We start from the raw sequence: 21,849 nt of genomic DNA, 5'->3' as shown, positions 1-21,849 counted from the left end.
AATACAGCACATTTAAAATAATATATAATCTGATTTTTACATATGATATTATATGGTATTATAACGCGCCTGTACAAAAGTGTTTCTAGGCGTGACAAGACAAGCATGGGGAAACAAAGGAGGACACAATAATGATATTTCTAGGCCTTGTACCATTCAGATTGTGCAAGTACAGGGAAGAGGGAAGGAGAGAAGTGATAGCGGGAGGTCGAAGGAGGATGTCCAGTTAACTCACAAGTGCAGCCAGCCGGTGGCTCATAAGTGCAGAGAGAAGGAACGAGAGGGTTGCAGATACAGATCCTTAAGTGCTGGGGAGCCCAGAGGCAAACTAGACATGCAGGAGCCTGGGCCCCGAGTTCAGAGGGTCACCAGGTGAACAGTGCACAGAGCAGTCAGGGGAGAGGAAGAGAGAAAGAGGAAGAGAAAAGGAAGGTCTTGCGTTGCTGCCGGAACCACAGGTGGTTCTGCTCATACTCATTATTTATTATCAGTGTAAGTCATGCAATCAATCAAAAATTAAGTATCTCTTGAAACAAATTATTAAGATGCCTTTTTCTGACATACGTTTGGACTAATTTGCCTTATTTTAAAGCAAGTAATAAGCATTATTATAGAATTGATGACCATAATTGCTGTCTACGTTAGTGTTACAAGCCTAAATTATCCCCCATATTTAAGAAAGCCATTCACTAAATGGCTGATATTGAGGGTCCATAAATTGACAGATGCGAATAAGATTATACCATCCTCACAGACAATCTTCTAGGCTGGATATTTAATAAATGTATCACTGGAGTCATTGATCCTGTCAAGTTTGGTTGAAAAGCATGTTAAATATAAGGGAGCACACTTGTAGTTACTTTGACATGAGTCAGGCTTACGCCTCGATCAAAAATGTCAACACATATGGAGTACATATACTTCAATTACCAGATATATTTACTAAAACAAGGTCACAAAGGACCACCTGATGTTAGACTCCAGGGATTGTTTGCTTTCACTGTGTCCAAGATACAATATGACATTTTGAGTGCACTAAGAGTCATTGGGGCTCATTACAAATGTGGCAGACTGGAAACAAAGATGCTGTCAAGCTTACCGACACCTTTGTTTCTGGACCTCCACACTATGAGTCTGCCTGCCAGGGCCGTTGTGCCTGGCAGTTCTGACCCTGCTGGGTGCAGCAGCCCCAGCAGACAGAGTTGCCATGGAAGCACCAGCACAGTGCTTCTGAGTCCCCATTTCCATGGAGTCCTACAGGACTCCATGGAAATCGGGATTTACAAGATCTGTCACCTGACTTCCCGCTCCACAGGGATTTGTAGTGTCCCAGTGGCACTGGGAAGCCAGTTGATGGATCCAGTGTTATGGCGTCGGTGGCAACCTGCCGGACGCACCGGCGGGTTACCACCAACCTTGTAATGAGGCCCATTATATCTTCTTAAACTCTGAAAAAAAGCTCCTCCTTCGAGCCAGATTGTAGATGGGTGATCATAGTTCACAGGGCACCGGCATAGAACATAACATCAGAAAAAATGTACACATCTCCACTTAAGAGATCAAGTCATATTTTTGGATATCTCTCTCCTGTGGGTTGGAAAAGGCAGTAGAGATAAATGGACTATTACGCTCTAGGTTTAGAAGGCACAGTAAAATGTGATTTTTTATTATCAACATTTTCTAGCCATAAACCATCATGGCATTCAGGTCATTGTAAAATGTCAGATAAGTTACAGAACAGAATATTTGATTTAACACTATAAATGCATGGTGGATTTAAATAGCGACCTTTACAACTGGGTTACTTACAATATAGTTCAATTCGTATGAAGTCTTTAATTCCAAGGTTCTCCATAAATAATCCAGAGGAAGCAGTCGTTTTGAAGAAAAATGAGACATCTGCACTGAGTTCCCCGTGGAAAGTTGGGAAATGAAGGTAAGATGCTTCTGTATTGAAGGATGCCGAATTCCAGAATCTTCCTGGGCAGATCACAAAGACAGTCACAGTTAATACAGGGAACACATTTAACTTTTGAATTAATGTAGAAAAACACATTTAACCTTTGTCCAAGTCAGAAATTCCACTACACATCATCTTTTCTACTTTATCGTGTTTGCCGGCCAGGTTGCTCATTGAGTGGACCAAGTGTTGCTGATTTTGGAATTTAACATATATGTCAATACTTTGAATGAATCAAGGCAGATTAGCCTTCCAAACTCAATAAATTGAGCATACACACATTGCATTGTAGTAAACGTGTTACCTGCCTTGCTGGAAAGCAGAAAAGCACCAACAAGACTCCAGCAAAAGGGTAAACGTGTGTATCTTATTGTCATATTATCAGAGCAGAAGAGGTCTTGTCAGGGAATCACTGAGGCAGAAGCTGGGAATCAGCAGTGCATTTAGTAAGGACTCATTTTGTGAAACTCCCATCAATATAGCTTCAATGGCAGCACGGCTGAAGATCCATCAACTAAAAAGGACTGGGTCACACCTACCAATTAATTAAGACGGTATCTCCCTTTGCCCCACTAAACTGCTTGCTCTACCTCTAATTCTCTGCATATCCTCGATTCATGTTCTTCCAACTGTGCCCTTATTTGTTTATTTCTTCAATTGTATCCACATTAGTGTACCCTATGACTGTATTCCTTGTTGTGCAGTGCCCCACAGCTAAACTGAGTTAATAAAAGCCAGCACATACAGATAGAACATAACACACTAGCCAAATCTTTAGTCAATGTTATCCTCGTTCAACCTATTTCTCTTCTTGGCAAACTGCAGTGCATTCATACTGTAATACACAAATCATAGCTGGAGGTTTTGAGCTGTTCCAATGCAATTACCGCAGGCAAGGGTGCGTGCAAGTGCAGTCAAAGCCAGGAGGAGACACCTCTGTGACTGAAGCCCCTGGAAGGACCCCATGCCCATCCCCACACTGCTGATGCAAAACATCAGCACAGCGTGAAGCTCCAGCATGTAAGGGCTGCAGTGAAGGCAGTCCCAGGCAGGAAGAGGAGACGCCTGTACATCTGAAGCCTCTGGAATGGACCCGCGCACTTACTGCTGAAGCGAACCATCCATGAAGCATGAAGCTCTGGAGAATAAGGGCTGTGGCAAGGTCAGTCCCACGCAGGAGAAGGAGATGCCTACGCCCTGGGAAAGGACCCCACACACATATCCATATGCTGCTGGGGCACAGGGAAACCAGGAGCATGGCATTATATGAAAGCCTTGTAAGTACTTGCGCTCCCAGGAAGCAGAACAATTAGCTGTGGTGCTACATGAGGTAAGAAAGGTGTACACAATAATCTGATTGCTCCATAATGATATCTTACTCGACATTAGTAAGATTGTTTTTATTCGACTATATTTACCTGTGTGGTTTTAACAGCTTTAAATATTAAAAGTATGCCTTTTTAATTTCTAATAACTTTAAGAACATTTGTGTAATTATGGAGAAAGAGAGCTAAGCATTAACCACCTTTGCATCGGAATTTGCGGCCAAATACTACTCAGTAAACCTAATCTCTGAGGCGAACACCTTGTTAACAGAGATTGAAAATCTACCCAAGGGTTTTAACAAACGTGATAATCCCATAGTGAGTGATTAGGAGTGGCTGAGCAAAATTCTAGCCAGCCATCTCCCTCGGCTATCACCAACAGGGAAATTGGGGAGTCAATTGGGGAGTCAAAATATAGAATGGTTCCTGAGGTACAAAGCAGAAAGACATTTAAACAGGCATAACTTCGATGTAATACCTCCAGTGTCACCCCCTGTAAATATGCAGGTGCATCTGCAGCGCCATCATCTGTTAATCTCCAAGAACCCTGCAGTTTGCCAACCAGATGCAATGCCTCACAGGAAAACTACTATTAGTTTCAGCAAATAGTCACCTGTAACACCCCTATCCTGTTATCAAAGACTGCACTGAAAATGTGTCTAAACAAAAGCAATGATATTATGTTTCCACCTGGAGCAATTGAGATGCCATGTGGCCCAAATGAACTTGGAGGGAAGACTCTAATAATTCCTGCTCAAATGTATCCCGATAGCCTAACAATAACCCACAACCACTGATTCTAATTCCTGCGACAATGTTGTGGCACTCAATATAACATTGAAGGCTAGGAATATACTTAACGCAGAATTTCCTGTGTATGAAGTAGAAGAATGTGTCACCTTGCATAATATATTCTTGCTATTAGCAGATGCCCATGTTATTGGTGACGACCCACATATTCATTCTAAAAAGAACAGACTTACAAAGCTTGTTTTTCCCCTTTCACGCTAAAAATCGCTTCTCACACCTATGAATTTGCCAATGGGCACTGCTTATAGGACAACTAGTAATGGTTATCTGGATCCAGAAGTAAACAAATAGCATGGAGAAGGTGAGTGGCTGCTCCAACTGTAAAGAGAGAGTTACGAAGACAGATTCAATAATTTCGCAAATTGTGACAGATCTGTAACTTATTCAAACTAAGTTAACCATGCTTTGTAGTGTTTTTGAACCTACGTGCAACAGCAAAGAATATTTGAAGGGCATTATGGTAAAAAAAAATGTGATGTATCACTTTCATTAACCCACATGCCAGGATCAACAGAGGGACACAATGAGAGAAAGTTTAAGAAACTTTGATAAACGTACTACTAATTTACGGATGAACACACCTGCAAAGCATGAGTTTTTGTATAAAATATGATTGTCCATCAATTTTGGATTTACAACATACAAGTTAGCAGAATTTACCCCTGATAGGCCAGAGAGACCACCCACATCAGGCCCCACATCGGACATGCTCTACCATCAAACATAAAGTTCCATTAAGCATGCTTAGGTGTCAGGGTTTATGGAGAGATGACAATTGGGTGTTTTTGGCAGGTGTTTCGTGTCTGAGGAATTACTGCTAGATTGCAAGTCGTGGTAGGTACTATTAGTTCCCATTTATTGAAGTCCATCAGACTCCATGGGGATTTTGGCGTATCACTGGTGATAATTTTGCCAGAAGATAATTCTGACAACTTTTACTTGTTTTTGGTTGTAAAGCAGAGGAATTACCTCCAACATTCTTCTGAAGAATTTCCTCCACCTTACTTCCAAAACTGTAGTTCAGTGGTTTGCTAATGCAGAGGTAATTACACCCTTTATGGCCACACCACCAAACTCGTAATGAGGCCAAATCATTCTAAGGGTAAGACACTATACACTATGGAACTTGTATTGGTGAATCATAACTTAGGTTATGGTTTGCTTAGCATTAATGTAAGATCAATCCTGTCTAAATGTACCCATATTCAACTGAAGCCAAGCTTATCATTTGATTATTATTATTTTTTTATTTACTTGTTTTACAGCCAATTAAGGCTTTTACAAGACGTTGAAGAAGAAACAAAAAAAGAAAAGTATTTGATTTTACATGAAAAGTCTTTGGTTGTTGATTTAGATGTTGATTGCCGTCAGTTGTTACAATTCTGCAATTTTGCAATTTTGTCCATTGCCAATTCAAAAATGTTGGCCACTGCAATTGTCCATTTGGTGTTATCGCCTGCCAAAAGAGATCCTTCTCCCGAAAATCACTGTCCAAAAACAATGGCGACAGATAGATCTGTCTGAGAGTAAGCGTTGCAGGACATTCCAGCATTAAATGATGTATAGTTTCCGGCTGTTTGCTCTCTGGACAAAGTCTGCATACGTTTGTTGAGGCTTGGTAGCGGATTTTCAAGGTAACAGATTAAGGCATGCCTTGAGGAAGGTACCTCTCAATGTCTTATTCAGGAATTTGTTTACATATTCTGCAACTTCTTTTCTTTTGCGGACTATGAGGGGAAGATGAACCAAGAGTTTATTTGAAGCCGCCTCCTCGAGTGTTTTGACCCAATCTAGATCCTCCATCTTAGCTTTTCTTCTCAGTGGGTTGGCCATCGGCTCCTCTTCTGTGCACGCTATTGATTCCAGCAAAGCTCTATTTCTGTCACACCAAACAGTTAGTTCGGGGCAGGTTCCTTTTATGGCTTCCTTTTTGATCTTGTGATAGAGAGTCGGACTGTCTGGAATCAAAGGTTTTCTGAAAAGCTGCATTCTGCTGTTATTTAAAGACGCCATTAGAGAGAGCAGACCAAGTTCGCATCTAATCGCAGAGACCACTGTTGACTTAGGAATTCTCAAAACTGAGCACCAAAAAAAACCCTCCAATTTTGACCAGATTGTCTTTGGCATTGACAAAGAGGTGTCCATGCCGTATATCAACGCCGATGTCACTTTTGTTTTGTAAAACTGTATGGCCGGCGACAAGGAAAACCGTCCATATTTCTTATCAAGAGTTCTAGCTTGGGCGGCGTGATTACGGATCTTGGACCAGAGCATTTGCTGCATCTGGAACTCAGCTTTGGGGCAGTCGAAGGTGACTCCCAGATATTTGAAATGGTCGACTGACTCCAATTTTAGACCTTGCAGGAACCAGGTTGTTTTTTTTGTTTTTTGATGTGCTCTTTCTATCGTCATAATTTTAGTTTTATTCTTGTTAATCTCAAGGTGGTTTTGTGATAGATAGGCCGCCAAGTTGTCAAGCTTTCGCTGGAGCCCGATCGGAGTTTGATCGATCAGGATCACATCGTCCGCGTACATTAAGTACGGGATCTCTGACGAGCCAATTTTTTGGGGAAAAGCGCAAACTTGAAGGGCCGAGTCTTTATAGTCTCCCAGAAAAGCCGTGAAAAGTGCAAGCGCCAGACGGCATCCCTGTGTAACCCCTCTGAATGATGGAATCTCTGCAGACAACATGCCATTCTGACTCAAACGGACTTGCATGCTGGTTTCTGTATGAAGCGCTCTGATAGGTGCCAAGATGGATTGAGGGCAGTTCCAAGCTGCTAGTTTCTCCCATAACTTGTTGCGATCGACCCAATCAAAATCTTGGGTTAGGTCCACAAAGGCGAGAAAAACTCGCAGGGCGCCCGATCGAACTTTGCTTTTCAGAATGCTGAGAGACATAATATTAGCCAATGTGTTGGCATTTTTCAAAAAGCCAGTTTGGAGCAGGTCTGCACAGGCCGATGATTTGGCCCATTGTTGGAATTTTCCAAGCAGAAGCGATGCAAAAACCTTGCCAATAATATCCAAAAGAGCTATCGGCCGATAGTTTGATGGATTCTCTCTCAGGCCTTTTTTAAAAATGGGCACCACCACCGTCGTCGTCCACGATGAAGGAATGGTTTTAAATTCAATAGATTGTGCAAAAACTTCAGTGATCAATGATGCCCATTCTTTCGGATATTGCTTCAGATCAAAGTTGGTAAGGCCATCAGAGCCCAGTGCTCTAGAGACTTTTAACTTTTGTATCTTCCTAAGGATATCATCCTTATCTGTTATTTCTTCCCACAGGAACAAAGAGGGCTTGTTGGACCAAGTGGAGTCGCCAGAGATTTGGGCGAAAAGATTCTTGAAGTGAAGCACCCACTTCTCTTCGCTTACAGCATTGGTAAGGTTTTCATTCGTTTGAGTGCCAGAGGAGTTTACCAGTGCCCAAAATTCCTTTGTTTTTTTTTGGGCAATGACATGGAGCATACATTCCGCATCTTGTTGGTACAAGGTGATTCTATAAGCTTTTAGCCAAGAGGCGTAGAGCTTTAGTTCGGTTGCATATTGGGACCACATCTCCGGTGTGTTCGCTTTCAAAGTTCGTCTTCTAAATTGTCTTAGCTTGTGACGTCGTTCAACCAGAGCGATGTTATAAACATGTGGGCCTTTTCTTTGGTCAGATTTAATTGGCGTGCAATGTTTCATAAGCAGAGGTTGGTAATCTACAATTAGGTTGTTGCTTTTGTCTATGTTGGCCTTGGACTGCTGCTTATATTTTTTCACCAAGTTGATAATAGCAGCAGAGGATAGCTTGAGCCGTGTTTGTTGACAGTTGGGTTCAATGTTGATGTTCTATACAGGGTTTTGGCTATACCAAGCTGACCAGGTTATCGACAGCAGATTATGGTCACTTTCGACAGTCCTCTGCACTTCAAATGAGTCCAGTCTAGCCAAAAGAGCTGTGGAGACGAATATGTGGTCCAAGGTTGCCGAAGAGGCTGCTCGTTCCCATGTGGGAATCGTTTGTTCGACTAGGGCAGTGGATGAGACATTATGAAAAGATCTCAAAGTCATAAGTAATTATTATTTTTCACCTCTTTCATCTGCTGCTGACCTTGTTGATGCTAGTTTAGGTCTAATACCTGGTTTTCCGCAGGTAGCGTTCAAATCGCCGCAAATTAGGATGTTTGATAGTTGATGGTCTGACAAAAAATCATCTATCACTTCTCCTATATTTGTGCAGGAATCTTCTGTACTCGTTCTCAGGGGGTTCCAGTACACATTGATAACCCCCAATTTTATTTTCTTAGGCTCCATTTTCAGGTTGCCCAGGCATCCCAGGTTAGAAGAGCTGCTAGATGGCCGTAGGATTCAGATGTTTTCTTAATTAGATTTATCCCTGAGCCATTGCGCACTGCTAAAAGCAGGCCAGACGAAGGTCTGCCCAAGAGATCTCTGGTAGCCGGTGAAGTGATTACTGTAAAGCCATCAAGGAGAGGAGTCACTTCCAACCAAGTTTCTTGAAGACAGATTACATCAAAAGCACCCAAATCAGTTCCTCCTGGTTGTGTAAGATGTTGGTGTCCTCTCGTATTCCATGATCCAAGACTTAATTGTGACTGTTTTATTATATCTTTTTTTGTTGAGTCTTTATTTTTGCCGCATTTTTTGGCAACAGTCTGATGCATTTGCTCTGTCTGCTATCTCTTTATCGTTGGATCAAATGATTTTGGTAACATGCCCATATTTCTTTTCTTGGGGTTGTACCTTGCTGGTTTACTGGAGACGTGGATTCCCGAACTTTTTGGTCCATGGACCTGTCATATCTTTTGGTCAGGTACAGACATGATCCCGAGGTTTTAAGTATGAAGTGGAGAAAACCTGCAGCTCACGATAGTCTACGTCACCATGATTGATCCCTGCTGGCTTAGAGACCTCGTGTAGGTTTTTAAAAGACTCTGATCTCTTCATAGCTCTATCGGGGCCTCTTGGGAGTCGCTCCCACCTTGAGTTCCTGTAGAGCTCTTCAGTCTTTAAATTAAGCCGGGTATGGACTCCCCTTTTGTGGGCGTCGTTTCTTCGACAGGTCATATTCATTCTACTAGTTTTTAGTTCTAAGAGTCTGAAACCAGGGGATTCATGGTGGCAAGAGACGCAGCTTTGATATGCACATATGCTTTGGCTAGCCCTTCTCTATGATAGGGTTCAACAAGAATGAGGTCCTCCGTTTTCAAAAAGTTCATTTTAGATGTTTTGGACAGGATAATTAGAACGGTCCTCCTGTTCAGAATCAGATTTTCCTGTATCTTTGGGGTTTGTTCCAGTTTGAAAAGGCGAGTCGTACAGTTCATCTTTTTACTTTGCTTTCGATCTTTAAATTGTCTAGGAGTCTCGAAGGTTCTTAAGGAATGGTGATCGTATTTTGAAATATCTTCTTTCCTCGAGATTCCATGGGTTGGTATTTTATTCCCTGGGCGATCTTTCACAGGAGATCTTCATTTTTCAACCTTTGGTGAACTTTCTGTAGTGGAGGAATAGTTTCTTTGGTGGGCCTTTGACATATGATCAGAGGGCCTCTGAGAAATTTTGTTCTTATGTTTTACTGGTGATACCGGGGTTGAGCCTTTACCGGGTAGACCCAGAAGAAGAGTGGCCCCCTGTTGCTCGCCATCTTTTCTCCTAATGTTCAGCCGGGATTGAGGAATTGACGCTGTCTGTATTGATTTTGGAGTTTCTGCTGGTTCCGGATGGATGGTTAAATCCATTGACACTTTATCCTCCAAAAAATCATTTATTGTGACAGGTGGGGATGGCTGTGGGCCTTTGATAGAAACTGGGGCTGTGGGGTTTAGCGGGTCTTGTCGAGTAGTATTTGAAGTAGTCTGATCTGATACTGGAGGGGACTGAAATTTTGAAGGAATTTGCAACACCACTTGTCTCGGGTTTTCAGTAGGTCTTTTCAAGTTGGATTTTTTCTTGTCAAAGATCGCGTATCCAGCCGACAGCTCATTCGACGTCACTAAATCAGATTGTAAGGCCCTCGACAATCCATCCTCCACGTTTCCGTAACAGAGCAAAGTGTAGGGGTACGTTGGTTAAATCAATTGTCCTGCAATGCAATTGCTTGTCTTTCAAGCACTTTAAAAGAGACCGGCCAACACCAACCTTTTCCTCTAAGGTCAGATTGCATTGCGTGCTCTTTGAGGACTGACAATTCTGAGTACGGTTGTTACCGAGTTTCTTTAAGTCAGCAATTTGTCGATCAAAAGTGGCCAAATGTTCCTTCGACTTTGATTCCATAGCCGTAATGTAGCCCTCCAGATAGATCATTTTCGAATGAATCATTGCCAGAAGAGTAGTCTGATCTTTTAATGAGTCATTTAGAGCCTTGTACAGCTTACTGAAGGGTGCAAAAGCTACAGTTACCGTTGCCATTATTGACATAAAGTCTGGTTTCTTATTTGGTGTCCAGCTTGGAGTAGCACAGTTGAAGTCACTTATTCATCTAATAGGTTTTGGGCTGATCCCTCGAGACAGCCACCTGGATGGTGAAACAGAGGGGTAATCCACGTGTACTTTTCTGGAGGATTGCCCTGGTTCAGCCCTCTGTTGGGCGTAATTTCATGTTCCAGAAGATGTGAGGGGGCTTGATCTCGTTGTTGAAGGTCAATAGACTCATGGGGCCTCTGCACATCGTCCGTTTCTGTGGGATGTGATGCATCTAATGGTCTTTAAATTCCTGTGATATGTCGGGAAGTCACAGGTCTAGGCTGAGAGCAACCTCCCTCACCGTCGGCCTCCACCCTCCCAATCTTAGGAGGGGAGGACTTGTTGATAGGTGCGTCTGGATTATTCCAAGCCCGAGGAACCTCACAGGATTGTGAAGGAAGGGGAAGACTGGACAGGCTGAGTGCCGCCCGCATTTCCAAGGGTGGGTCATTGATCTTCTGGCCTATTGTTTTATTGGTGACTTCCGGTGAGCACAACGCACCTATTATCGGAGAACTTTGTGCAGATATAGGTACAGAGCTAGTCGTGCTTGGTAGAGGTGGTTCAACTCTGCGCTCTTTAGGTGGTGGTAGATCTTGCACAGCGTCCAATATTTCGCTGTCTGACAGTTCTGAGGAAGGATCAAATTTCCTCTTACATTGTTTTTGAAAAATACATTTCAGAGCCTTTGACAGTAATGGGGTCGGTAAAGATTTTGCTTTGAGACCACCTGTTCTTTTTCGCTGTACATTAGGACCTTTAGTGGCACATTTCTTTCCATCTATAAATTGCTGAGTTTCCACTGAAGATTTGGTGGTCTTCAGGTTTTTCCAGATTTTAGCTTGACTTTGCTGGGAACAGGTACCCCTTGCTGATTTAAGGGAAATAAGTCGTTCTGTATTTGAGATGGCGTATTTGAGGAAATGTCACTGGGTACTTCCGAGCTCGCAGTTGAAAATAGCTGCTGATCACTGATAGACTGAGGGTGTGGAAATCTACTACCACATGACGTGAAGTCTTTATCAGAGGCGAACAAGCGTTGGGCGTGGGTGGATGCAGGTTCTGATGTTGCATGAATCATTACTGTGGTCGTGCGAAACTTAGACCCAACCGCTCCAGCAGGGACATTGTATTTATTCACTGAAGGCAGAGCCGGGGGCGGAGTTTCACTGCCCCCGAGTATGGTTGCACCTGCATCTCACAAAAGAAACTGGACGTCAGAGGCTGGCCTCTCCAGCCCACCAGACACAAGGTCACCCGTCTCAGCGTCTGCGATGGCCAAAGAGGTCCACTGCCGGGCCATGGATGCTCCGCTGCCTCCCGCCTCTCGGGGGCAGAGAGAGCACCAAGACACTCCACAAAGCCCCTCAAAGACGCCAGCATCAGTGAAATCAGCGGCCACCCCATGCCCGCCCCCAGGTCCTGGGCCGGGAGGCCGCCATTCGAATTAAAATCTGCCAGGGCGAGGAGCTAAGCCATATGAAACAAAACCCCCACCCCCACCTCACAGAGGCGCCGACTCCATCCCCGGAGGTAAGGTTAAAGCGGATGTACAAAAGTCTTCTGAAAGGAGTCTGATGGGAGTTCGGTGGCTTCTCAATTGGCTCCCCTATCCCTCATCTGAGTGCTTATTGACTTTCCGGAAGTCCATAATGTTCAGTTGGTTAACTTGATATTACAGATTGAGGACCATAGATTTCCCGGTGCTGAACATTTTTTAGTGGTTAACAGTTTGGTGGTTTGGGGGTTGATGATTAATGAGTTGATAGAAGCGGGGGGAGAAGGCGGTCTGCGGCTCTCGGCTCCCTCGAGTCCCCAGATCACCGCAGATCACTTTCACTCCCACTTTCCGTTCCGTGTTCCGTGGACAAATGCAGCTTTTGAGTCCTTCTGCTGGGCTCCAGGGGCAGAGGCCCCACCTTCTGGATCAGATGCTAGGGAAAGTGAGGAAATACTGCAGGGCAAGGTGAAGGCACCGCAGATCACTTTCACTCCCACTTTCTGCATGTGATTATATTCACACCATTTTATTGAAGAGGAAAGATAAAAAGTAATAATATTGTTCTTAAATAAGGTTCTCCACAGAAAGCGGGCTTCAATCAAAGTTGTCACAAATAGGTTTGAGAGCCTCTACCAAGAAAGAATATGAACAAATAACCCAATGTTTGCGAAAGTACCAACTCAGAAGTGTCTACAGACACGTTTTGGCGCACTGTACCTTTAACAGAGGAGTAATAACCATTTGAACATTATTCTGGTCTCACCCACAAGTGCAGTTCAGCACCAAAATACTAGGCAACACTTCTCTGAACACGAATACCAGCAGCAACCCCAGAAATGTGTTTCAGCCTTTTTTTGTATCATCAGTGAGGTAAAGCTGTGCCTCTCTAATCACAGTGAACAAGGGATCCACATCTGGATTACCCTGGATAATGTAAGGTAAAAGAATTGTCCCTTACTTGGAAAATCAAATAATTCTGGCAGGAGATTATGATATGGATCCCTTTCTTAGACACCAATTGTGGAACCTTCTTTTTTCAAATAGATGATAATTGACATACAATATCAAAGACAAGAACTTCCAACAATTTATATGTACAACTAATCTCTTGGACTAATGCTGTCTACCAAAGCAAAACAGAACTTCTTGATTGTAAATGATTCACATGAAATGTTCTGATTATCTGCTTCAAGTCGTCTTTGTCACTTAACATCTATAAACAAGGTTACCTGAGTTTTCACACTTCAGCTGAGCAGAGGAAAAGAGGTAGGCCTAGTGGCGGCGTTGTTACCTCAGTTTCAAATGAGTTTGTTAGGTCATTTGTTAGCATTGTTACAAACATTCAAGATGCTCAGATTATTCAATGATCAGATGACCCATTTACTATTATATATTGTGTAAATATGTATATACGATTGAAAGTGGCAACATTACATTTATTTGAAGATGTCCCGGACATGCTAAAAACGTTTAAACTGAATTATTTCAAACAAATATATTTTGTCCTTATAGGTGTTTTCATTTGCCATATTGAGCTAATCAGCAGACTCTTGTTGTTTTACTCGAAACCGATGCATTTTGGAACATACTCTGTATGTATTGTGAGAACACAGTGCCCCATGATGAACAGGCAGAACATATTCTGAGCAGAGCGTATCGGCCATGTACTGGCTGATGTAATGCAGATATCCTGGCTAAATCGACATTCCATACCCTTACATTTCATTCTAGGATAGATTATATAATGACTAATCTTTTTTAGTCCAATGTGTTTTAAGCTTATTTATATCATCATGTATGTGTATGTATTATCGTTTTTCATTAATGTGACTTTGTTCTTTATGTGCTAATGGCAAAGCCTAGTAAAGCTCTTAAAATGATAATGACTAATATCGAAATATGGCATATTCTCAAAAATGTTAGGATCACTACCAGACTTAAGATTGACCATGAACTTCTGCAAGCAATTATGCTGATAAAAGCCAGAGAACTGTTGTCTCCTTTCAGTACAGCAAACAATGTGCTGATCATTACCTCCTATATAGGAAGTAAAATAGTCCAAAGTTGTAACATCTAACAAAATCTATGATATTTATCAAGTTATTCTTTCTTTCCTAGAGCATTATCTGAAAGCCAATTTCAATTGATGGCAAGTAAATCATGAGGAACGTTAACAGACATTCTCAAACCTATCCTAGCTTTATCAACTAATGCTCTAAGAAAAGAGAATCTGAACCAAGATATGGTTCCAATGTGGACACTCCAAATGAAAGCTTATTAAAGAACTAAAAGAAGAGGAAGGCAGAGATACATCTAAAATTAGAGCACTAAGAAATTAATACAACAAGCTAGTATCTCTAAAGAAAAAAAAAAATCATTATTAACAGATTGGAAATAATGAAACATACCTGTGCTAGCAATAACTCCAGAGAGTTGTGGAGCCTAGTCTGAAGAGGGACTGGAAAGAAGGAAACTTTGGAATTCATATCACTGGAGATATAATGAAAGCTATATAATGAATCATTGAACATAACTTATTCTACTGTAAAGGACTATCAACAAGCAATTGCTACTATTGTACCACCATTAGAGGTTACAATGATGGAAAAAGAAGAAGCTGTGTTATCTCAGTGCTTGAATAAACCTTCAAGATTAAAGAGACTATACGTCAAATTGTTTCAGTCAGAGACAACTAATAGGGTTCAGCTACTATTTAAAACTTTTAACGATAAACACTTCAAGGAGCAAGTCGAAGAGACTTTGAAGGCGGCTGACATAATCCCAATCATCAAGAAGGTTGTGGAAAGACCAAATGTTGTTCTTCTGCAGCAATATTTAAGGTAACCAGTACAAAGCATCAAACTGATGTAACAAATGGTATTGCTGCAGTAACTGGTAATGTAATCAATGCAAAGCACCAGACTGTGAGAAAACATGTGCTTACTAGAATGAAAGTGCTTAAACAAACAGGTCATAGCAGATGTCATATCTACTTCTATCTACTTCTATTGTAGTTGCCGTAATAGACTGGGGAGGTGACAAGTCTACACTACCCAGTAGGCGATGCGGCTGAGCAGCATCTCCTGCACTGACACACCCTGGACACGCCCGACTCATCATGCATGTGCGCACAACTACAAAACATGCTTGTTCGTGCTACAGACTCCCAAACTGAGTTGCTGCATCTATGGAGAGCTCCTGGCAGGCATGCTCATTGCGGGGCCAAGACCTATGCCTGAGAAGCAGGCCCTGCACTCCATAAATATAAGTAACGTGGTCCGCTTCATGATTTTTTCTTGTTCTAACCTCAAGCACCAATTCCAATTCAGTGCTCCATTTCCGTAGTGCACGAGTGTGAAACTTTGGTCTGAGAGTGAGTGCACAGTTCAGTGCAATATCCTCCGTACGATTCATGCAGTGCATAACTCATTGCATAATAGAAGACAATATTGAGTTGGGCATTTGTTTTTCTAGTTCTTCGCTGCAGAAGCTCATTATGAACGTGGTGAGCTGCCACTTCAGTGAAGTTGCATAACGCCACAACGCAGCTCCGCACTGAGTGGACAATTCAAAAGTCAGCCACAAGCCAGAGCCAAGTAGCCTTGTCTCTTAATATTGCTATTTCATGGTGATCCTTGCATGAAGCAATGCAACAATTGTTTATTCTTTCCTTAGTTAAACCAACTGAAAATGTATACATATTAGAACTTGTTGCTCACAAAGTTTAATTACCTTGCAGAAGCAAGCAAGGATCTGCTGTTGATACACCAATGTATTGTTGCATGAAGTAATGCAAACTTGTGATACACTTCACTACGCTCAATGTAGTTATGAATTAATGCAAAGTTTCCCTAAGCACCATGTATCTTGCATGATGTAATGCACAGTGATCTCTGCGCTCAATGTTTCTTGCATGATGTAAAGCAAGACCATGGTTTTGGCCATAGTGTGGGTTATGAACGTTTTTTAGGCCAACAAGTAAGTGGGTGTGATGAGTTTAAGTCACAGCCTCATTGGCAAACAGGCTAAGCAACAATCATCAGAGAGGAAGGAGCCAAGGGGCATTTTCCCTCTTTAACCCTTCTCATCCACAACCTCTTCCTAGCTCTATTCCTGCTTACCCTACTGCCCCGTACTGATCCAAACCAGTGGATTATAATCCTCTTTCCCCAAAGGGTTAAGGTGGCCTGTGCACATTTCAAATGCAGGTAAAAAAGAAAAAACAAAAACTATGGGGAGGCTGGAGTTTGTGCTTTCACTGTGCAAGACCCAAATGAGCTGTGACAGAGGTGCGGGCCGACATATATGTAAGTGCCTGGGCAGCACCAGCTCTAATCATGAAGGACATTTCAAAGGGGTTACAGGAGCTCACAGTCACATGGCAGGATGATATTAATTTGGAAAATCAGGTACAAACTCTCACAGCACAAGCTACCGCACAAGCCATGCCTTGCCACCTCTAAGGCCAGTTCTAATGCCCTCAGTGCAGGTTCAGGTCACACCAGAACCTCAGATTCCACTGGCACTCACAGAAAGGTATCGCAGTGATCCCCAAAAACACATGTTTATTATGCAATGCGAGCTGCATTTTTTTACAAACCCAGCCACATACCGCACAACTCAGGTGCAGACCGCATTCGTCATTTCTTATTTGGGTGGTGATGCTGTCTGTGCCACACCTTTGGAGCAAAAAGAAAATGCAATACTGTACAGCTGGGACTCCTTCCAGGAGGAGTTTGGAAAAATCTTTAACCATCGAGCATCCTCTTTGGTAAAAGATTGTGAACTTCTGCTGTTGCATCAAGGGGTAAAGATCTGGTTTCCTATGTCACAACCTCTAATCGCTTAGCAGTAGAAGCTGACTGGCTTCATGAAAAAGTATGGCATTCATTTATCAGGGCCTACGTGACGAAATGAAGGACTTGATTGCACAAGTACACCTCCAGCCAGTGGATTGTTCAGTATGATCGACTTGGCACTCTGGTTGGATCAATGAAAATGTGAAAGAAAACAGGATCAACGAAAATGGGAACTGAAACCTATAATTAGTTTAGAACAGCAAAGGTCAATGGGAAGAACAGAAAAGAATCAAGGACACCCTATGTAGATTGGGTCAGTTTGAGGCCTGCTTTCCAAAGAAGGGAAAGACAAAAGAAGAGGAGAGAAATGATATTTATATTGCGGAAAATCAGGACACTTTGTCCATGAATACCCTAGTAAGCCAAAGACTGACAACTCTGGAAACACCAATACTTGCCAGTAAACAGGACGGCCCTGTCGAGCCCGACTTCTGTGAACACCCTGCCCCACCTCATGTTACTCTACCTGGATTTTTACATTATCTAGGAAAAAAGGTGCTGGCATCTTTAATGTTGGACTCTGGAGTCACTGGCAATTTTATTGATGTCACCTATGCACAACAGTAGGCATTGCCACTCATAGAGAAAGAGCGACGAAAAGAGGTCAAGTCAGTGGATGGCTATCCTTTGATTTCACACAACATTGCAAATTGGGAATTGGTGTTGGAGAGCATACAGGGCCATAGAGAAGTACAAAGTATCGATGTAATCGCAGTGCCACAATTTGGCCTCATACTGGGATTACAATGGCTATGTCAACGTAATGCAATAGTCGATTGGACCCAGGGCACAGTGACATGGGTATCGGAGCACTGTCATGAGCACTGCTTATTTTCAAACATCGTACCTGAAGCTCCTCGTCAGCAAGCACTGGAACACACTATGGGTAGTGTGGCTATGGAGCATCCAGCGGAATACAAAGACTATCACAATGTATTCAGCAAACCTACTGTGGAATCTCTCCACCACATTGATCATTCAACTGTAGAATTGACTTAGAACCCGGTGCTGCATTATACTGCAGTCACATCTATGCACTAAATGAAGTAGAGAATGCCCACCTCAAAGAATACATTCAAACCAACCTAATGAACAGATTTATTTGGCACTCATCTTCACCCATTTCGTCCCCCTTGTTTTTTGTGCCTAAAAAAATTGTGATCTAAGAACATGCATTGACTTGTGGAAACAGAAAAATAATATGAGGCCGGGAAGCCCAAAGGAAACACACCAACACAGGTTACAAAGAACATACACGTGCTTTATTTAAAAGCTACAACAGTTACCAAGGTCAATTGACAAACGGATAGCTATTCGGCTCTCAGAGTAACGTAACAAACTTCAACGAAGGTTCGATGCATTAGTGAGAGAGAACGTACATTGGAATACTTAGGTCTTTTATACTCTTTATCCAGCCCTTGGCCAACCCTCTCGCGGGTTAACCATTCTAGGAGTCGGGCCTATGCGTTCCTTGCCTGGTCAATCCTATAATATATGCATTTTGATTAGTTTCGCTGATATAGTTGTACATTTACACATAGGTCAATAGTAGGACAAGGTCTCAGTTCGCGACCCCGACAAGTGGCCTGCAGGCATATTAATTATTCGTGTGTACGGAGGTCACAACGGCCAGAATCTTACTCAGAATGTCATTCGGCCTCCATTTTGATGTTCAGGGTGACTTCCATGTTACAAGAGAACCTAAAATGGCATCTTAATCCAAGATGGTGACTTACATTACTTTCTCTAAGGTCAAGACCTTGCCGTGGAGTTTGTTCGCATATGATGTTTAGACAACTTGGCGTAGGCCAATACACATACAATTGTCGCGATAGGAGGCATAACATTGTGTCAATTCCGACAAACCCTCCTTTTGGCCTATGCCAAGTGCTAATATCATTTCTAATACTTCTGAAAATAACTCCATGCATTGTCGTCCATACATCCTGAATCATTATCTGTAATGTCTATAGCCATTAGGTCGTTCATCAGAACCTCTTGTAACACAAACTCTTTAGATGCTGTGTCTGGGGCATACATTGTGTGCACTACTGTGCTCACTTCTTGAGCACAACATCCCCCTAGCATTGCACATACACTAGGTAGACATTGGAAACAGCAACAAAGGAATAGCAGGATTCCCAAAATAACCAGGATAACACAGAAAGCACCTTCCAACCCCAGGATCGTAGAGAATCCCAGAACCAGGCGCTAATATTCCAATCTCCCACAGGAACATGCACTTCAGAACTAAGGATATGCAAGTTCTGTATTGCTTTAAAAATCGTCGGTGAGGAATCTGGTACGAAAACACAGCAAGCGGACCCCACTAATTTGCATACTCCACCACGTTCTGCCAGGATGACATCTAATGCCATCCGATTTTGGGGTGCTACCAATCTTATTGCTTTTTGTTCTAGTGTCATATTGTAGAGTATATCCGTGGTCCGGTTGATGGTTCTCTCCAGTACTCTTGCTAGGCCCCTAATGTTTTCAGAGTTTGCTATCTGTCCCCAAAATGGCACAACTGATTTCGCTATATCTCCCAATACTTGCCCAGGGGTATCTCCGTTCTCGTCCCGTCGTGGGTGAGCCTTAGAAACTTACAATGTACTAGCTATAAATACCCCAGGTAACAGGATTCCTAAATAACAGGTTCCCTGCCAATCCTTGGGCAACCAGGGAAATGCTGAATTACCACAAACGAAATAGACAGGCCCCCCTACATACAGAGGCCTGTTCTCCCCGGTCAAATTTACAATGTTCACACAACCTTCAAAATCTCCATTGACCGAGTGCCATTTCTTTGTACACAAAAGGGGACTGAATCAGGGCTATGATTAGAGTAGGAAGGAGGCATGGCGTCCTTATTGCCTATCGGAGCCATTTCAAAGGAAATTAGAGCTTGAAAAGGAAGAGATAGTTTATCAGATGGCCTAATAGAAGCAACATTAGGTTTACTTCTATTTGCAAAAAGCGAGCATCCCAGGGGAGTCAATTCACGTTTCTCAAAATCATTTAAATTAGTTCCATCAAAGTTCCCTGAGATGCTATCATTCCAACGGCCAAAGAATAGTGCTCTAAGAGAGGCATAGCAAGCAGTCGTTAAAGGTAAAGGGTGAATATACCATCCTAGCCCTTTGCTCCCATGTTGTGGTAAATGGGTACAAATCCAGCAATTACTCTTATTAAAAATGGCATGTGTTAATTCATTATTATCATTAAAGTGTTAGTATGGTACTTTCGTCTATGCTGGGAGTCTCTAGGTGACAGAGTGTGAAGGTGCACAGAGGGAGTCAAAGCAGTAGGTACAATTTCAATTGGCAGTAAAGGTTTTAGAGGGTAAATTTCTTCGAAGTACCAAAGTCCCACAGCAGTAACTATACAAATTCCAATTATTATTAACACAACACAGCAATACGTTTTCGGGGCCCAGGCACATTGTTCGTTGTCCGAGTTGGTCACCCCCTTATTTACAAGTCCAATGCGAGCAGCAGCAGTGGAGGTGGCAGGCATCGTAGTTTCTCAATTCGACGACCCCAATGTTCGTTGCTGGCGACACTACTGTCACGCGACTTCTTAGTCCTTCCCCAACCCTAGCCAGCAGAATCCCTTTTTTCAACAAAAACTTCCTTTTGAAAGAGAAAAGACTCTCAATAACTTTTTCTTTCCAGATGCACAGGCAAAACCCGTGCCGTAGTTCTATTTTCTTCGTCGAAGGTCGTACCTGGTGGTACCCAATGCTGTTTGATCCGGAAATAAGGTAACGTCACTTCCTGAGGGAAGCAACGTATCGGAGGCGACGGAAGTCGCAGAACTTGAAACAGTGTTTTCCGGAAATGACTTTTTCAAAGAGTGCGGGATGAAATGGACTGTTCCCCAAGCTCCAGGGGCTCAGAGAAATTCTCCAAAGCACTCACAGCACTGTTTGCTACTCAAGGATCAGAGATTGTAGCGTCAGCGAGGGGTTCTGCTTCTTCTGTAACGTGTGGCGTCCGGTGAGGAAGTTTCTTGACATGCGTTGCGTCGATCCAATGCTTCTTTCCACCCCCCCGCACTGCTGTTTGGGTGACCAACAGTACCTGATAGGGTCCCCTCCAGCGAGGAGCAAGACAGGAAGACCTTTCGTAGGCCTTCACTAGGACCCAACTTCCAGGCTGAATATCGTGTCCTGGGCCTGTAAACCGTACAGGTAAAGCTGATTGGACCTGATGATAAATGAGATACAGGTTTTTAGTCAGCTGGTTACAGTAGTCTACAAGCAATACATCCTCGATCTCCCTTAAGGATTTGGGCTTCGGAAGGCCCCAAATGTTAGCAGGTCTTCCCATCACTACCTCAAATGGGGAGAGCCCAGTCTTAGTTTGAGGTGTGGCTAACAATACAATAGACAAGGCATCTGGCCATTTCAGTTTGGTGTCGGCACACGTTTTCGCAAGCTTATTCTTTAGGATGCCGTTATGTCTCTCTACCAATCCAGCACTTTAAGGATGTCTAGCTGAGTGAAATCGTTTTACAATGTGTAACGTTGTGCATATCTGCAAAATTACTGCTGCAACAAAATGGGGACCATTGTCTGACCAAATTACCCTTGGAAGCCCAAATCGTGGAAAGAAATCTTTTACCATAATCTTTGCAGTGGTCATGGCAGTAGCATCTTTAACGGGGAAAGCCTCGACCCATTTACTAAAAGCACAAATAATCACGAGAACATATTTTAGATTGTTACACCGTTCCATCTCAATAAAATCAAAGTGGGTGACCTCGAAGGGAACAGAAGGGGGCCCAAAGCTTCCCCTTGGAGTTACTGTCCCCTTGCCCACATTGTGCTGTAAGCAAATCATACAATTCTGAACATGGCGCTGTGCAATCTTCGAAATTTTATCATTCACCCATACTTGTTCTAACATTTTCGTG

At 42.8% G+C, this 21,849-nt stretch overlaps 1 protein-coding gene across 1 annotated transcript in view; it reads right to left on the bottom strand.

Moving 5' to 3' along the window:
- The window catches only part of LOC138510185 (contactin-associated protein-like 4), a 2,554,874-nt gene that overhangs the window by 225,185 nt on the left and 2,307,840 nt on the right, over positions 1–21,849 (bottom strand). The window contains exon 16 of the mRNA XM_069625670.1: positions 1,810–1,980. Coding sequence (XP_069481771.1) covers positions 1,810–1,980 — 171 coding nt within the window. The remainder of the gene's footprint in view (positions 1–1,809; positions 1,981–21,849) is intronic.

Source organism: Ambystoma mexicanum, chromosome 6p (assembly GCF_040938575.1).
Source record: "Ambystoma mexicanum isolate Mex_15411 chromosome 6p, UKY_AmexF1_1, whole genome shotgun sequence".
Classification (NCBI taxonomy): domain Eukaryota; kingdom Metazoa; phylum Chordata; class Amphibia; order Caudata; family Ambystomatidae; genus Ambystoma; species Ambystoma mexicanum.
The sequence above is the reverse complement of the archived record's forward strand: the minus strand, read 5'-3'. Positions and strand labels throughout refer to the sequence as shown.